Source organism: Equus asinus, chromosome 3 (genome assembly GCF_041296235.1).
Source record: "Equus asinus isolate D_3611 breed Donkey chromosome 3, EquAss-T2T_v2, whole genome shotgun sequence".
NCBI classification, from domain to species: Eukaryota; Metazoa; Chordata; class Mammalia; order Perissodactyla; family Equidae; genus Equus; species Equus asinus.
In genome coordinates, this window is record NC_091792.1 from 53764242 (window position 1) to 53784337 (window position 20096).

Consider the following 20096-nt stretch of genomic DNA (forward strand, 5'->3'; position numbering starts at 1 on the left):
AGAATATAAAAGAAAAATTAAAAATTATTTCTAATAAAATCAACCGTTAAGAAAGTCTTAGTAGGAGTATAATTGTTTTATACTAATCTGCTGTCTATTTCAAAAAAGAAAGAAAGGAAGAAAATTGTAAGTAATATTCTCAACCCTTAGAATTCATAGCTACCTATTTATAATGGATACAACTATTCAAAACGAGTTGACAAATAAGATGATAAAATATTTTTCTATCATCTACCTTTATTTTAAAAGTGAGAATACAAACAAAAAGCATTCCAGATCATACATATACATACACATATATATGAATATGTATATACAAAATATATACCAAAAAACAGTATACATATAATATATAGGAGTATGCAAATGAGCGAATATGTGTATGTGTGTATGTGTCTATGCTCACATACATGTAGTTTATGTACAAGACACTGACTGAGAATTTCCCACCGTGATCCTGACATGTCCTTGGCCTCTCTGAATTATTCCTCCGCATTGCCTCTTGTACATAAACTTAATCCATACTTTTCCTCCCCACCTCTCAAAATTTCCCGTACAAAGGCTTATCCACAAGAACTTCAACTAAACCTCTCTCGCTCACATCATGTAAAAAATTTTGCCCTCTTTCCTCACTTTGGAATACCCCTTTAGAATCTTCTTATGCCGAGAATTTTTGAATAAAGACACGCTATTTGTTCTTCGGCTAATTTTTCTGACATTTACGTTGCTTATTTCTTCTGGGCAATTCAGCCTAACTTACCATTTCAAAAAACAGTCTGTGTGAATAGCAACTTGAGGCACAGTATCCGTAAATTCTTAGGACATCTGACTCTATTCCCGAAGGCTGCACAATACTGATTTTCTTCTGAAGAGCATGAATGATAAAAATGTTTAAAAAGTCTGTTTGACAAGGTGTTATTCCCCTTTCTGAGACAATTAGGAAATATGGGTAACATTGTTGAAGAAATATCTCCCATTCTGGTGACAGACAATTGGAAAATTCTGTATGAATAGTGACGTCAGTATTGTGTTCTAAATGTTGAATCAATATCATACGAAGGGCCTGAAGTTCAGGGTAACTAAAATACATATTTTCTGCATCCTGTGGAAAAAGAAAACCAATGTTAACATTAGAGGTAAAATTAAGAATCTTTCTGAAGATTAGTATTGTGAACAAATTGTTGTATTAACATGACAGGAAGAGTTAAGAATTTCAAGATGATTGAAATATATTTTTCTGCATCTTGTAGAAATGTCAGATAAATACTCATTGCTACTTTCCTATTGTTAATACTTGGTATTATTCTTACTAGCAGACACTTTAATTACAATCTGAAGAAGCAAAATATCTAAAAAAGTAATGATGGATCAAATTTTTAAGTGATTGAATATTTTTCCTTAGACTCTATGAAATGAGAATTTTGTAGACTCTACAAAATAAATATGTTGGTTACCTTAAAAAAAACTATTACAAACTTGGCTTCCTTTTGAATGAAATCATGCAGAAATTGTTCCACAATATAGAAGAAGTGAAGAGTTTGTCCTTTCTTGAAGTTCACATTGGAAACACAAGTGATGAATAAGGAATCTCCATCAATCAAAAAGAATTCAGACTCAACAAAGTCTTTCAGTAAGCTTACCATGCTGAATAAAAATATCAAACACATAATACAAAGATTATAATAATATAAGCTTGAGAGAAAATCCCACAGTTCAATTGGATACACAAATTTTCTTCTAATTTAAGAAAAAATTAAGAAAAACTAACTGCAATTTTCCATGATATATAGAGAACCCTTTTCCAGGGAATTTCTATTATTCCGTGATAGAATAAACCCTTAGTTAAAGATCTGACTGATTCTATAGTGACATTGAAATTCATTGGTATAAGCATAAATTTATGCAAAAAAGTACATCTCTATATTTTAAATTTAGATACTTACTGTTTTTGCACTTCAAGTATGAAAAATTAAATCAATCATTATCCTGGCTTAATTATATCTATGGAACAATCTCATTTTGCTTTTTAAATTAATATATAACGAAAGGCTGTGAACTCTTCACCCAATTCAAGAAATAAAAGATTCTTCTATGACTTATATCTATCCTATGAGCTGTTTCCAAAACTCATCTCCCCATTGGGGCAACCACTGCCTTGAGTTTAGTTTTCATCATTCTTTTGCTTAATTTTTTAAGTTTTTATGACCATAAATGTGTGCTAAATTTTGAATCTTTATTGAAAGAACAACATCTTATATATGTTTTCTAGAATTTACTTTTTAAACTTAATTACCAATTACTATGAAAATTCTTGCATATGGTTACAAGAAGCTATAATTAAATAACTTTAATGCTATATAATATTCAATTATGCCTACATCACAATTTATTCTACATCCTTCTCCTTTCAATGGGCACTTGAATTGTTTCTTTCATTTTTTGCTATTACAAAGTGTGCTACAATGATCATTCTTGTGAATGTTTCCTAATGCACAGGTGAAAATCTAGGGTATAGTCATAAAAATGGAATTATATTCACGTATCGCTTAACAACAGAGAGAGTTTTGAGAAATGCATCATTAGGCAATTTTATCATTGTGTGAACAGCATACAGTGTACCTACACAAACCTAGATAGAATAGCCTACTACACACCTAGGCCATATGGTACTAATCTTATGGGACCTCAGCGTCATATGCAGTCCATTGTTGACTGAAATGACATATGCAGAGCATGACTGTACTGATTTGTACATTATAAAGTAATACCAAATTGTTTTCCAAAGCAATTGTATAGTTATACCTGCATTAGCAGATGTCAGCTATTCAATTTGTCTACATCATTTCCAATACTGGGTGTTGTATAAAACATGAACTATAGACTTTCTTCTAGTTTTTTGGTTTTATGTTTTTGGTTTTTTGGCTAGAATGTGGGGCACTACTACATGCTAGTTTTCAAAAATTAAAAGGCTGCAGAAACATGTTAATTCTGCTGTATATTCTTTCAAAATTTGCTATTTGCATATTCTAATACATGATGTACTGGATCAGACCCTGCAGTCGGATGCCCAGGTTAGAATCCTGGATCCATCACTTACGAGTTCTGAGACTTTAGATTAGTTGCTTATCTATCCAACGCTGCAGTTTCTCAGGATGTAAAGTGAGAAAATTTAAAGCAGCTAATCCTTCTTGTGGTTGTTGTGAGGAGTAATGAGATAAATATGTATAAAATGATTAGAATCAAACTAGGCTTAGGTCATAATGTGTGCTTAAACTGTGCTTATCGTAAATGATGTTTTGGGTTTTTTATTTTGTAACTGTGTACAATTGTGTTATAGTATATCATTCTAAACTATTTTAGAAAATTTGAATGAGGAGATAAACACCATAAGATTTGACTCCATAAATCACTTATGGCAGGATACTTTTTCTTTCTTTATCATTGTGCCTAACATATTAAGAGGCACACAAAAATAACAGTTGAGGGAATGAAATACACATTGGTTTGGTCTATTTATCCTTGATGATATTACATAATGTTTTGGCATTAGTCAAAACATACAAAAACGATTTTATGAGACTTGCATAATATTTTGACATGGCATACAATGCCAGTTAAATTACTACTTTAGTCTTATGCAATATTAAAAGACAGTGAATCTTTCCTCCACTTATCTTTCTTCAAAGCTTTTAGTATCTTATTCCCTGCTACTGAATGAAAGTCGTATACGATAACCCTCCCCAAGAAAATATTTACCTATTTTCAAAAATATTAATCTCTTGCTCCATTGGTAGTTTCTAAATCTATCTATTACTTTTACTGATATATTATTTTGAATAAGTTGTGTTGTACTTACTTCGATTTTGACAGAGTTTTCCAAATCAACAATGAGAGCTTCCTCAGAATTCCCTCACATTCATTTAATTCTTTAAAAATAAATAACAGAGGTTTAACAGTCAATTTTAAATTAATTTTAAATGACAATTAACTTCTGTTGCTAACTTTAAGTGTATTTATATTTTATACAAGACTGCATATACATGGCTGAAATATTCAGTAAGCATATTAAACGATAAACAGATATGCTAAAAATATGTTTAAAAAGAGAGCATACCTACACTACTTACTGTAAAGAACAATTATTAACAAGATAGGTCAAATCTTACAGTTTTCAAATTGGATTTTTCGTACTCTAAAATAATAAATCCTCAGTTTCAAATGCATTTTAGTGATATACACAAATTATAACAAATCCACAAAGACAAAAATACACCGAAAACTGGAAATTTTCCACTTCCAAAATTAATTTAAATAGATAGGTATCGCTATATAGGTATGTATAGTTATAGATACAGTGTCTATCTTGAAAAGTTCTCTCACTAAAGATAAACCATAAAATGGTAAATTTTGTATTTTTTCCACTCTCCCATATATTTAAAAAAAGAAAAATGGATCTAATTCTTTGAAATAAGTTTCTCTAGCAAACTTCTTGTAATATTCCATGTCCTTGTTGAATGAATCCTATCAGGAAATTAGGATTTGGAAAGAAAAAAAAAGTGTCATCCATTCAGCACATGAGGTCTCAGGAAAAAACAGAAAGAAGTAATATTGAAATTAACCATAGAGGGGCCAGCCCGGAGGCACAGCAGTTAAGTGCACATGTTCTGCTTCTGCTGTCACAGGGTTCACCGATTCGGATCCCTGGTGCGGACATGGCACCACTTGGCAAGCCATGCTGTGGTAGCATCTCACATATAAAGTAGAGGAAGATGGGCATGGATGTTAGCTCCGGGACAGTCTTCCTCAGCAAAAAGAGGAGGATTGGCAGCAGATGTTAACTCAGGGTTAATCTTCCTCAAAAAAAAAAAAAGAAGAAATTAACCATAGATTTTTTGGAAATTTTGTTACAGCATAAGTAGTCTCTCATATTTTTATGATTGATATTAATTAATTGAATCCTCCAGTAACTGTTTCTTCTTCAAAAAGGGTGAATTTTTTGAATAATTGAGGGGTGTTAGGTGTTAATAAAGAATATTTCAATATTATGGGGTCCCTAGACATGCCCATATATTTTGACATGGAATATAATGCCAATTAAACTGTTACTTAGCCAAATTTATTGATAATAGGTGGCTCCTGAATCCTAAGAGCTACTTTGGAATTTATTAACCAAACAGTAAGGCTAAGCTTGGTGTATATTATCATTTTTGTTAAAATTGTACTTATTTAGTTATTTATTGCAATTAACATAGAAGTCTCCAAATGTCTTCATCATTTTATGTCTCTAGAATTTCATAATCTCATTTTATCATTATTATTTGCATATCTGTGCTGACAGAAGCAACCTAACAAGCCAGCATTGTGAATAGTTACAGATTGAAGATTAAAAGACTTTTGTGTGAATAAAGTGCAAGGAAGTTTCCTGCTCCAGGTCTTAAGCTTTGCTTACTAAAAGCCTGCCTAATTGGTTGGAGTTATGTGAAAATATTCGTTTGGAAGAGTATTTTAAAGTTTTATTTCAATTGTATCAATAGTTTTAGGAACACTGTATTTAAGTTGCTTTCTTGTTTTTCCTTTATGTATTTTTATTTTAGTTTATAATTAGGTAAGAAATATTTGAATTTCAGTTTAGGTAAATTATTAATACTTGCTTTGGGTAAGTGTTATTCATACATCATCCAGATGAAAAGCAGGGGGAAAAAATCTAGATAATTTAATCAAGGTAAAAATAAAAGGCAGTTGGTGATTGAGGAACTCTAAATTTCAGTTGATCATTTTTGAGGGGAGGATGATGACGATAATTTGAAAATACAGAAAAGCATGAAGAATAATTAACAAACATCTATGTACCCCAACATTGGAACCGGTAAATGTTAAAACTACTCATTTGCTTAAAATTCATTTATCAAGGAGAAATAAACATTACAGATACAGTTGAATTCCCGTTCTGCCCGCCACAAAGACAACTAACAACGTGATATTTCTTTGCCATAACTTTATATTACCATTTATAGTATTCTTTTATGTTTCTTTGACTTAAATGGTATCATTCCACATCCTGCTTTCTTCATTCACTTTTAAGATTTTGTGATCTATCCTTGTGGATACACATAGATATAGTGCATTTATTTTAGCAGCTGATAATACTCTACCATATGAGTATATCACTTTTTGTTTTTTAAAGCTTTTCTTTTTTGTTGTTGTTGAGGAGGATTCGTCCTGAACTAATCTCTGTTGCCAATCTTCCTCATTATTTCCCCTCTCCAAAGCCCCAGTGCATAGTTGTATATTCTAGTTTTAGGTCCTTCTAGTTCTTATGTGAGCTGCTGCCACAGCATAGCGACTGACAGACTAGTGGTGTGGTTCCGCGACCGGGAACTAAATCCAGGCCAATGAAGTGGTGAGAGCACCGAACTTTAACCACTAGGCTATCAGGGCTGGCTCAGTATATCACCTTTTATAAGTAAATGCCATACTGAGAGACATTTAGGTTGATTTGTTTTCTTGTCTTTGTCCTACAAATAATGGCATATTGTACATTATTTTTAGCATGTCTCACGGAACATACTCAAGAGAGATTCTCTAAGAGGTAGGAGTTGGAGAGGTAAGCAACTCCACTAGATAATATTCATTTCATCTTCAAAGTATTGATAATGTCAAATTTTAAAATATTAATAATCTGAGAAATGTGTCTCATAGTTCTAATTTATATTACTACCAAGAATGAGTATCTTATCCAATATATATCTATTTCTTTTTAACATTCACATTTCCCCTTTGTGATTTGTTTATTTGTGACATTTACCCAATTTTCTATTGGGATGTCTTTCTCTGGTCAATTTGTATACAATCTTTAGTTTTCCTGGGTAAATGATTCTTATATTTATACATGGATTTATGGTCTTATTCCAGTCTGTTCATTATACTTTAACTCTTCTTGGAATATTTTGTTCCAGAGAAGCTTCTGGGTTTTTTTATTATGATAAAATTTACCAAACTTTTTATTTTTTATTTGATTTTTTTTTTTTGTCTTATTTAAGAAATCCAGCCCTACCCCAAGATCCTTAAGATATTCCACTGTGGGGTTTTTTTGGAGAGGCAAGATGAAAGAGTAGATTCAGATTGAACATGCATTTAATTTAAAGATTAATTGGGGATAATTGATATATTTATGATATTGAGTGATAATGAGCAAGAACCTAGTATATTCCCAACATTTATTCAGTAAAATTAAGTTCTTCTGTAATGTTTCATAAATATTTCCTCCCTAACATGTTTTGTTAGATTTATTCCTGAGTATATTTTAGTTTGTGCTGCTATTTTGATGGTTTCCTTTCTTTTAATACATTTGCCAATTAGTCATTTCTGCTACTTAGAATCAGTATTAGATTCCATACTGATGGACATTTCCATTATGATGGGTGATTAGAATCAATTTTTTTTTAAATGTCAATCTAATATCCCAAAGAAGATTTATCGTATTTGCCAGTTTTGTGTAGATTCTCTTGGACATTTTAGGTAGATTTTCTTCGCTGTTTGGGGTAGAGTATAATAACAATCATTTTCTCTCTCTTCCTTCCTTATCCTCACATCGTTTTTTACTTTTCTGGTGTCATTACATTGACTTGATAGCAAATACTCTTTCCTGTTTAATGGTAAAACACATAAAGTTTTATCATTATTTTGGTGTTTGATGTAGATTTTAACAGGTTGCTTTTATCAAGTTTAGGAAATTATTTTCTTTGCCTAGTTGGTAAAAAAGTCTAATCATCAGTGAATATTGAAATTTGCTAAATGTTTTCCTGCATCTATTGAAATGACAATATATTCCTGTAATTATTATTATACAGAATTTTATTACAAAAATTTTTTTATTGAGATTACATTAAAACAACCTGGTATTGATATTTTCTTTACTTGCAGTATAATTGTATTTTATGTGTTGTATTTAATTTAGGAATTCATGCTTATCAGACCACTCTTCAACCTTTTGAGTTAAGTAGAGTCATTTGGACCTACTTTTAAATTCACAGTTCTATAATCAGAATCATGTGAGAATTTTGTTAAAATTTTTGACTCCCAGTCCGTATCCCCAAGGATTTATTGATTCAATCAGACTAATGAAAAGTCTAAGAATCTATGCTAGAGTGGAGTGTAACAGATCTATATTTGACTTAAATAAAATCAACTATACAAACTCATTTAAAAATTTTCAAGCCTATCTTTTTTTTTTTACAATATAGATTCCAAGCAAATCAAACTACGCAATCATGTAGTCAACTAAAGAAAAACAACACAAAATCTTTTCTAATATTCAGGGAAAAAATAGCTGAGGGCATCTATATAGTTGAGAGAGAAAGAGAGAAGGGGGAGGAGGAGGAGAACGAGAAGGAGAAGCAGAAGAAGAAGATGAAATGCCTCACCTGATCTTTCTAAATCACAGTCGCTAACATCTGTAGGTTCAACTTTTGAAGGCTTCTCTTCATTGATTTCAAACTCAGAAGGTAATTGCCTAGAAGCTGGTTCTTCTATTACGTCTTCTGAGCTTAGATGATCTTCTTCCTCAGATTGATCAAATGAGGACAAACTCTCTGTGGTCTCACTGTCATCACAGCTATCACTTTCAATATCGCTTTCACTTTCATTGTTACCTGAGCTTGAGTTTTCATTTGACATAGTAGATGCAGAAGCCATGATCTATAAAAACAAAGCTACTAATTATCACTTTATTTAAAATCACATATCACAGTATAGTGTACTCCTTTCACAGGAGAAATCAGTTGGATTCCCTCATCTCTCTCTAAATCGCACCAATCTCTAGTTTCCTAATGAGGATAATTTCTCATAATCTTCTCCCCAAACATGTTTGCAGTGAGTTGCTCAAAAGGGAAGGTAGAGGCAAAATACATTCCTGAAAATGTGTATAGGAAAGTCACATATACAAAGACAAAAAATAATGTATGTGCTTAAAAAGAGGATTTGATCTAAGAAAATCAGAACATAGTAAAAATTTCTATATATACCTTAACTTTGGAACGATCTTCATATATAAGTTTCCAGCATTTTAAGTATTACTTTAATTATATTCTTTTTTTTCATAGTTGAGCACATAGTCAACCAGATGACATGGAATTAGCATCCAATTAAAGCTAAAGATTTGCTGGTTTCTGTGTGACCGATGACTTTCACCATTTTCTCAACCAAGTTTATGAAACATGCATTCTCTCGTTGTATCAACATGTGCATTCTTCATTTATCCGTTTTTTTCTAATAGTAAAATATTCCACTGGCAGCATGAAGAAAGAAACTAACAGTGAGGACAGTGCCCTGTTGGCTGGAACAGAGCATAACTTCATACTACATCAAAATGTTCAGTCGTCAGCTTATGGAGGAAAATGTTAAGTGTGGTTCCTCACAACTAAAATTTACAAAGGGCCACTGTATACCTAAGGCAAATAGATGAAACCATAGGTAATATAGGTACTTAGATTCACAGCACAGTTTCATGCAGATAGGGTAATTCTATGTAAATAAACTCCAATCACTGGTAGCAATACTAGTGTCACCAACATATTGTAGTATCACGATCTTTTTAGAAATGATATAACAATCAAATTATATGAAAAGAAACTATAAAGACATCACAGAATTGAATGTTTTATTTTTGTAAATAAAACATCTGAGAGTAATTTGGCTACAATATCTGTCATCCTGCAAAAATGTTAAAATGTGTACTTTTTAGTTTTTATCTATTTTATACTGATTTATAAATTGCTCACTCTAATTTTGTTGGAAAACTCTTACATGCCACTTCAGATCTTTTTAGTCTCACCTGTCTCCAGAGACCTTGGCACTTGTCTTGTTCCAGCCGCCACTGTGGCAAACATCTTTGCATGGGCATCAATCAACTTTAGGAGGGAAAAATTCAATAGAATTTTGCCTTTTGTCTACATCATGTCTCTCGCTCCTTTTGGGGGGATTTCCCTGCAGCCATTGAAGCATGAAACACTACATTCATATATGTGCAACCCAAAAGTATGTTTCCCTAAATGTCAAACATTTGGCCAATGGTAGTAGCAATCAGAGTATAAATCCTTCTCCCATCCTTCCACGGATGGCTTGTCCTGAGACACAGAACATTAAGTGACCTCTTGGAAGATTGTACCAGGGGAATGAATTATTAGTTGTGTGTGATACTAAGCAGTGAACAACTCAGCAACACACTCATATTGGTTCTTCCTCTTTCTCTACTTCATTCCTCTTTCTTTTACCTTTGATTTCCTGGGATTACATGCCTCAATAAATTATTAGCACATAATTTTTTGTCTCAGTCTCTGCTTTCTTGGGAACCCAAAGAGAATTCATATCAAGAGTGGCCCCTGAAAGAATATCCTCAGGGTAAGACTTTGAAGTTCGATCATTCCCTGGTGTGATGTCAGTAGTGATCCCATTGCTGGTGTTAAGAGAGGTGCTAATAATCCTGGCATACAGGAGTGTGACAATTACTAAGACTTTCCTCTGTATTTCATTCTAATGAAGTAGAGGTGGGAGGTAAGGCATTGAGAATACTCATTAGTTGTTCCACCTGAAAGTACAGGAGCAATGACACTTTTAAGTGTGGAATTATCTTCTAATAATAGCATTGGAAAACTCTCATATAGAAAATGATAGACTGAGGGCAGCCCTCAGTTATATTAAGGCAGGCAATAGAATTCAGAATGCCTCAATGGCAGTTTTTGAAGAGATGTTCATCTCCTACTGCCTCAAGGAAGATTGTGCTGAAAATCATTCTTAGAATCTCATTATAAAAATGGCAGCCCTGAAAGTAGACTGCATGATCTTGATAGGTTTCCATGTCAAAAACCCTGATAAGAACAGATGCTGTGATGTGATATTTGGGTGGACAGACTTAAGAATCTTGACTCTCCAACTCCCTCAAATTCTCTAAGCGGGCAAAGCAGTGCCATCTCTTTGCTAGAGGATAACACCCTCTGCTTGCTTGGTGACCGGACAAAGACTTCACCTGAAATAGGTATGCCACAAAATGATGTTTATTTTCCTCAAGATCCGTCCCTACCCTTCCATTGACTCCAGGCAGTTAACCAAGGTCCATATTTAACATAACTTAAGTGGAGAAGTCTAATTTCTGAGCTGGGAGAAAATAGCTTACATCCCAAATAACTGAACATTTGGCTAATATGTACTTTTAAGGACTGGCAAAATATGAAGTGGATTTTGAAGTTAATTAACCAGACACGTAGGGAGCCAAATGTAAGGTTGAAGAGTAGAATTTATTGACATGAGAGGAGACAATGATGACCCACCAAAAAACTTAACCAAATGGATTCCCATTCAATCACACTTATTTTCCCAGCTGTAGTATCTTTACTGAAACAGAAAATAATAGCCTCTGGCACTTGGCATAAGGCTATTAAACTGATAAATGCATTTGTTTTCAATCCTTACCAATAAGGAAGATCAAAAGCAGTTCACATTTGCCTAAGAAGAACACCATTTTTGTCTCAGGGATCTGTTAAATTTCTCGTTCTTTATCATAATAGTCTGTACTCTAATCAACATGACATTCCAGAGATTATTACGCTGCTTTTCTGTTGATGATATCATGCACTATTAAGATACATCTTAAGGCTCAATTTCCACCCTCCTATATAACTACTCATGCAGCAGACACCTCATTTTTCCACTAATATCGAAAAATGAATTATATTGTTTCTGTTTTGCACGAATTATTTTATCTGTGCTCCAGATTTTGTCTCCTGGACCTTTCTCTAAAGGTTACCTCCCTTTATCCCATTTTCTCCTTCCCCACCTCTCTCTCCTGGCTTTCTTCCCTCAGTGTATAAACATAACCATGTCTTTTCCACCCTAAAATAATCGTCCTGCTATCTCTGTTACACTCATTCAATTTCAGCTCTTTTTTTCACTCTCCTCTGTGATTATTTCAATCCATTATCACGCTGCTCCAAATGTCTAACCAATAACTCTTCATCTTTCTACACATGATCATGCATCATCAAGCTTCTAAGAAGAGAATATAAAGTCTTTATGATTCATCACTAACACTACTATCACCAGCAAAATGCAATAACTGTATAATTGGGCAATCATTTGATCTCACTGTCCCTCAGTTCCCTTTTCTTTAAAAGAAGAGTCAAAAAATACTTCCCTGTGGCCAGCCCAGTGGTGTAGTATTTAGGTTCATACACTCCACTTCGGCAGCCTGGGGTTCGCTGGCTCGCATCCTAGATGTGGACCTACACACCGCTCATGAAGCCATGCCGTGGTGGCGTCCCACATAGAAGAACTAGAAGGACTTACAACTAGGATATACAACTATGTACTGGGGCTTTGGAGAGAGAAAAAAAAGAGGAATATTGGCAACACATATTGGCTCAGGGCCAATCTGCCTCACCAAAAATATCACTTCCATCAAAAAACGTTAAATTCTAAATATAAAATATAAAATGAGAAGACGTAAAAGTGTTGACCACTGTGCCATAAATCCTTATACTTTCATCATTTCTTGGTTGTGGCTTTTTTTAGCAAATACAATTTCCCATAAATATACTTTAATTTTGATGAATAATTAATTAATTAATTCATACACTCAATCTGCTTTTATTAGATATTTACTATAGTATAAGACACTATTCTAGGCAACATACTCAAGGCCACTAGCCTTAGGAAGGACACAGTCTAGAAAAAGAGATAAGTTAGCAGATTAATTAAAAGTTAATATGATGAGAGTTGTATTATAGCTAGTAAATGAACCAGGTAGTATGAAAGCATAAAGGAGGGAGTGACTGGGAGAACTGAATGAGGCTTCTCAAAGGAGATGATCTTTGAACTTGAGCTTGAAGAATTATCAGTTTTTCAGAGAAAGACAGAGTAAAAACATTCTAGAAAAACAGAACAGCATGTTCAGAGACAGGTTCAAGATGGTGGCATAGGAAGATCCTGAACTCACTTCCTCCCATGGACCTAACAAATCTGCAGCTACATATGGAACAATCTCCTCTGAAAAAGACCAGAAAAGTAGCTAAAAATCTTCTCCACAGCAAAAAAATAAAAAGGTCACATGAAAAAAGGTAGGTGAGGCAGAGAAATGGTCTCTCCAAAAACCCCACTCCCGGCGCAGCAAACTACAATTGGGAGGGATTTCTTAAAGATGAAGCTTCTCCTTGAGGAGCAAGGGGTTTGTGCCCATTATCAGGGATCCCAACTCTTGGGATCTGCATCAGAGAGACAAGCCTCCAAAATATCCAGCTTTGAAAACCAACACGAGAACCGTAGGGTTAAAGGGAAGAAAGATTCTGCTCTTAAACAGCTTGCGCACATACTCACCCTGGGACCCAGGACAAAAGCAGTAGTTTGAAAATTGCTCAGACTACATGTGAAGGAGAATCATTTGCCAACCTTACATCATCTGCTGGAGGGGCAAAAACCTGTTGAGACCCTCTCCAGGAACAGAGACATGGGTGGATGCTATTTTTGCACTATCCCCCTACATTGCTAGGGTCAGCATTGGTAAGTGCCATTTTTGCACTCTCTCATAATCTGCTAGTGCCAGTGGCCTCCACAGCTGGCAGACAGCCCCTGTTCCCTGAGTCACCACAGCAGTCCTGGGCCTGGCAAGTGCCCACTCCCCTGTGCCACTGCTGCAGCCCCACCAGATTCTGTGGGCACAGGCAGCCCATAAAGGGAATGCCCCATGAACACCTGATGGCTGGGAGAGATTGTACTTCTGGGTCTCATGGGTCTGAAACAATTGATGAGACAGTTCTTGGCAGGCTACCATCCCCAAGATATACCATAAAGAGCAGACTGAAACACAACTCCAATCTTCCTGGGAAAAAGTCCTATTTACTTATCCTGGAGCCCCAGTCTCAGGAGTAGAATGCAGGTTTACCACTCATTTAGAGGCTAAAGAAAGTGAGACAGAAGAAGCCACCTTTGCACTTTCCCTTGGCCTCACTACAGCTTGCCAGCACCTCCCAGAAAGGAGCTCATACACTTGTCTGGAGCCTCAATTTTAGCAAAAGTCACTAAAAGGAACCTCCAGATCACCTGGTCTGGAGGCCAACAGGGTCTATGATTGTTGTCCCACAGGACTGAATATATTTGCATGCCTTAAAAGCTGCTGCCTGAGAGTCTAGTTTCCAATCATCCTGAAACTAGGTGCTGACTGAGATCTGACCTTCTGGAAAATTCACAGGTCTTGACACACCCTCAACAACTAGGACCTATCAAGAAAAATCAGGCTGTCTAAAAAACTAAAAAGGCTCAAGGGATAACCAAAATTTAGAGCAAGGTTAAACAATACGGTTCATACGCATGAGCCACTCTCAAGACTAGAAGAGACAGCTGTTTCACCCAATACATATAAACAAACACAGAGAGTCAGGCAAAATTAGAAGACAAAGAAATATGTTCCAAATGAAAGAGCAAGATAAAATCCAGGGGAAAAAAAGCTCTAATGAAATGGAGATAAGTAATTTATCTGATAAAGGGTTCAAAGTAATGGTCATAAAGATACTCACCATATTCAGGAGAAGAAGGAAATGAACACAGAAAGAATTTCAAGAAAGATATAGAAAATTCCAAAAGAAGTCACAGAGCTGAGGAACATAAAAACTGAAATTAAAAATATGCTAGAGGGGTTCAACAGCAAACTAGATGAAGCAGAAGAAAGAATCAATGATCTGGAAGATAGAGCTGTGGAACTCACCCAAACAGAGCATCAAAAAGAAAAAATAATTTTATTTTTCCTTTTTTTCCCTAAAGATTGGCACCTGAGCTAGCAACTATTGCCAATCTTTTTTTTTTCTGCTTTATCTCCCTAAATCCTCCCAGTACATAGTTGTGCATCTTAGTTGCAGGTCCTTCTAGTTGTGGCATGTGGGATGCTGCCTCAAAGTGGCCTGATGAGCAGTGCCATGTCTGCTCCTAGGATCCAAACCAGTGAAACCCCATGCTGCTGCACTGGAGTGTGCGAACCTAACCTCTCAGCCACGAGGCTGGTCCCCAGTAAAAAGAATTTAAGAAGTGAAGAAAGCTTAATGGACTATGAGACAATGTCAGGCAGAATAACATTCACAGTATAGGTGTCCCAGTAGGACAAGAGCAAGAGGAAGAGACAGAAAATTTATTTGAAGAAATAATGACCCCAAATTTCCCTTACCTAGGGAAGAAAAAAGACATCCAGATAGAGGAAGACCCAAGAGTTCCAAATAAGATGAACTCAAAGAGACCCACAGCAAGACACATCGTAATTAAAATGTCAAGTTAAAGACAAAGAGACAATCCTAAAATAAGCAAGAGACAAACAACTTTTTACAAACAAGGGAACCCCCATAAGACTATAAGCAGATTTCACTGCAGAAACTTTGCAGGCCAGAAGGAAGTGGCATGATAAATGTGAAGTGCTAAAAGGAAAAAACTTCCAATCAAGACTACTCTACCTGACAAGGTTAACATTCAGAATTAAAGGAGAGATAAAGAGCTTTCCAAAAAAACAAAAGCTAAATGAGTTCATCACCAGTAAATCAGCATAACAAGAAATGTTAAAGGAACTTCTTTAAGCTGAAAAAAAAAGGGCAGTAGTTATAAACAAGAAAATGTAAGAAAGTAAAAATCTCACTAGTAAAGGTAAATACATAGTAAAGGTAGTGAATTAATCAATTATAAAGCTAGTATGAAGGTTAAAGACAAAAGAAGTAAAAATAGATATAACTACAACAATTAATTAAGGGATACACAGAATAAAATGATGTAAAATGTGACACCCAAAACACAAAACGTGGTGAAGGCAGGTAGGAACAAAAATGCAGTTTTAGAACATGTTCAAACTTAACTTGCTATCAATTTAAAATAGACTATTATATATATAGGCTATTATATGTGAGCCTCATGGTAACCAAAAAGCAAAAACCTATAGTAGATACACAAAAGACAATAAGAAATGAACCTAAGCACAACACTGTAGAAAGTCATCAGACCACAATGGAAGAAGACAAGAGAAGAAGAAAGGAACAGAAAGTAACTACAACACAGCCAGAAAAAAACCTAACAAAATGGCAATAAGTACATCATTAGCAATAATTGCTTTAATGTAAATGGACTAAATTCTCTAATCACAAGACATAGACTGGCTGAATGGATAAAAAAACAAGACCCACCGATTTGCTGCCTACAAAAGACTCACTTCAGACATAAGGACACACACAGACTGAAAGTGAAGTGATGGAAAGATATTTCCTGCAAAAGGAAACCAAAAGAAATCTGAAGTAGCTATACTTATCAGAAAATATAGACTTTAAAACAACGATTGTAAAAAAGATAAAGATGGGCATTACGTATTGATAAAAGGATCAATCCAACAAGAATATACAATGTTTGTAAATATTTATGCACCCAACATAGAAGCACCTCAATATGTTAACACCTAAAGGGAGAAATTGACAGCAATATAATAATACTAGAGGACTTTAATACCTCACCTACATCAATGGATAGATCATCCAGACAGAAAATCAATAAGGAAACATTGGCCTCAAATACATTAGACCACATGGACTTAATAGATATATACAGAACATTCCATCCAAAAGCAACAGAATACAAATTCTTCTCAATTGCACATAGAACATTCTCCAGGATAGATCATGTGTTAGGCCACAAAATAAGTCTCAATAAATTTAAGTCTGAAATCATACAAAGCATTTTTTCCAACTACAGTGATATGAAACTAGAAATCAATTACAAGAAGAAAACTGGAAAAACACAAATATGTGTGGAGATTAAACAACACACTGCTGAACAACTAATGAGTAAATCAAGAAATCAAAGGAGTAATCAAAAAATACCTTGAGACAAACAAAAATGAAAATACAATGTACCAAAATCCATGGCATGTAGCAAAAGTGTTCCTAAGAGGAAAACTTACAGCAATACAAGCCCAAGTCGAGAAAGAAGAAAAATCTCAAATAAACAATCTAATTTTATACCTAAAGAAACTACACAAAGAAGAACAAACGAAGCCCAAAGTTATTAGAAAGAAAGAAAAAAAGTCAGAGTGGAAATAAATGAAATAAGGACTAAAAAGGCAATAGAAAAGATTAATGAAGGTAAGATCTGGTTCCTTGAAACAATAAACAAAATTGATGAAACTTTAGATAGACTCACTAAGAAATTCATTGAGAAAAAAAAGACAATATGAAAAAAGAGGGCTCAAATACAGAAAATCAGAAATAAAAGTGAAAAAGTTACAACTGATACCAAAGAAATAAAAGGGATAATAAGAGACTACTATGAACAACTATACTCCAGCAAATTGGACAACCTCAAAGAAGTGGACAAATTCCTAGAAACATACAATCCTCCAAGATTGAATCATGAAGAAATAGAAAATCTGAATATATGAATTACTAGTAAAACGATTGAATCAGAAAAAAAACACTTCCAACAAACAAAAGTGCAGCACCAGATATCTTCACTAGTGAATTCTACCAAACATTCAAGAAGATTTAATATCTATCCTTCTCAAACTCTTCCAAAAAATTGAAGAGGAGAGAATACTCCCAAACTCATTTTACAAAGCCAGCATCACTCTGATGCCAAAATCAGAGAAGGATGCCATAAGAAAAGAAAATTACAGGCTAATATCCCTGATAAAGATAGATGCAAAAATCCTCAACAAAATATTAGCAAACTGAATTCAACAATACATTAAAAGGATCATACATCATGATCAAGTGGAATTTATCCCAGGGATGCAAGGATGGTTCAACATCTGCAAATTAATCAACACAGTGTAACACATTAACAAAACGAAGGATATAATCATATAATAACAGATGCAGTAAAAGCATTCAACAAAATTCAACATCCACTTACGATAAAAACTCAACAAAGTGGGTATAAACGTAACATACTTCAACATAACCAAGGACGTATATGACAAGCCTACAGCTAATGTAGTCAGTGGCAAAAAGCTGAAAGCTTTTCCCTTAACATCAGGAACAAGACAAGGATACCCACTCCTGCTGCTTCTATTCAACATAGTATTGGAAGTCCTAGCTAGAGCAATTAGGCAGGAAAGAGAAATAAAATGCAGCCAAATTGGAAAAAAAGAAGTAAAACTATCACTATTTCTGGATGACATATTTTTATATATAGAAACCCAAAAGACTTCACCAAAAAAATTTAGAACTAATAAACAAATTCGGTAATGTTGCAGAGTCCAAGCTCAATATACAAAAATCAGTTGCATTTTTATACACCAACAACAAACTACCAAAAAGAGAAAATAAGAAAACAATTCTGTTTACAACTGCATCAAAATGAATAAAATACCTAGGAACAAATTTACCAAGTGAGGTGAAGGACCTGTACACACTGAAAACTATAATACATTGATGAAAGAAATTGAAAAAGACACAAATAAATGAAGAGATATTCCATGCTCATGGATTTGGAGAATTAATATTGTTAAAATGTCCATATTACCCAAAGCAATCTTTGCTTCAATGCAATCTCTATAAAAATTCAATGGCATTCTTCACAGAAATAGAAAAATAATCCTAAAATTTGTTTGGAACTACAAAAGATCCCAAATAGCCAAAGCAATCTTGAGAAAGAACAAAGCTGGAGGCATCAGGCACCCGATTTCAAACTATATTACAAAACTATAGTAATAAAAACAGTACGGTATTGGGCATAGAAACAGACACATAGATCAATGGAACCAGATAGAGAGCCCAGAAATAAACCCATGCGTATAAGGTCAATTAATGTATGACAAAGGAGGCAAGAATATACAATGGGGAAAGGACATTCTCCCTAATAAATGGTGTTGGGAAAACTGGACAGCCACATGTACAAAAATGAAACTGGACCACTATCTTACACCATACTCAAAATGGTATAAGATGAATGTATAAATAAGATGTGGTACTTGGAATAGTACTCAGCCATGAAAAAGAATGAAATCTTGGGGCTGGCCCAGTGGTGCAGTGGTTGGGTGCTCACATTCCGCTTCGGCAACCCAGAGTTCGCCAGTTTGGATCCTGGGTGCAGACTTGACACCGCTTGGCAAGCCATGCTATGGTAGGCGTCCCACATATAAAGTAGAGGAACATAGACATAGATGTTAGCTCAGGGCCAGTCTTCCTCAGCAAAAAGAGGAGGATTGGCGGCAGATGTTAGCTCAGGGCTAATCTTCTTCAAAAAAAGAAAAAAAGAATGAAATCTTGTGATTGGCAACAACTTTGATGGATCTTGAGGGTATTACCCTCAGTGAAATAAGCCAGGCTGAAAAAGACAAGTACTGTATGATTTCAGTTGTTTGTGGAATCTAGCAAATGAAACAAACCAACAAAGAAAACAAAACCAGACTGATAGATACAGAGAACAGAGGGGTGGTTGCTAGAGAATAGGAGAGTTGTGAAGTGAGCAAAACTGGTGAAGGGGATCAAGAGATAAAAGCTTCCAGTTATAAAGTAAATAAGTCATTAGAATATAATGTACAACATGGAGACTACAGTTGATAATATTGTATTAACTTTGTATGATGATGGAGAGTAAGTAGCCTTACTGTGGTGATCATTGTGCAATGTATACAAATGTTGAATCAAGATGTTGTACATCTGAAACCAATATAATATTCTATGTCACTGTACTGCAATTAAAAAAAAGACAGAAAAGGGGGCCAGCCTGGTGACCTAGTGATTAAGTTTGCAGGGTCTGCTTTGGCAGCCCAGGGTTCTCAGGTTCAGATCCTGGGCATGGACCCAGCACCACTTGTCAAGCCATGCTGTGGTGGCATCCCACATAAAATAGAGGAAGATTAGCAGTTGTTAGCTCAGCAACAATCTTCTTCAAGTAAAAAGAGGAAGAATTGGCAAGAGATGTTAGCTCAGGGCCAATCTTTCCCACAAAAGCAAAAGAAAACACAGAACAGTATGTCAAAGGCAAACAGCAGGTCCGAAAAGGCAGAGTTCATATAGAGTACCTCACCAAGTTTGCTCAGGGTATGCCTCTTAAAGAAAATCAGTATCTTCCCTAGTCTACAGAGA

The 20096-nt window shown here is 34.7% G+C and overlaps 1 protein-coding gene across 6 annotated transcripts in view; it reads right to left on the minus strand.

Moving 5' to 3' along the window:
• Nucleotides 1-20096, minus strand: part of LOC106837751 (probable ATP-dependent RNA helicase DDX60) — a 223710-nt gene that overhangs the window by 88306 nt on the left and 115308 nt on the right. For 3 of the 6 annotated variants that reach the window (XM_044766992.2, XM_070505035.1, XM_070505034.1), the window contains exons 2-6: nt 9833-9984; nt 8424-8697; nt 3857-3926; nt 1455-1644; nt 761-1102 (exon numbers count right to left, since the gene is read on the minus strand). In XM_044766992.2, coding sequence (XP_044622927.1) covers nt 761-1102; nt 1455-1644; nt 3857-3926; nt 8424-8697; nt 9833-9901 — 945 coding nt within the window. In that variant the 5' untranslated portion in view covers nt 9902-9984. Of the gene's footprint in view, nt 1-760; nt 1103-1454; nt 1645-3856; nt 3927-8423; nt 8698-9832; nt 9985-20096 lie in introns of those variants that run through there. The other 3 variants (XM_044766993.2, XM_044766994.2, XR_011502009.1) reach the window with 3 other exon arrangements.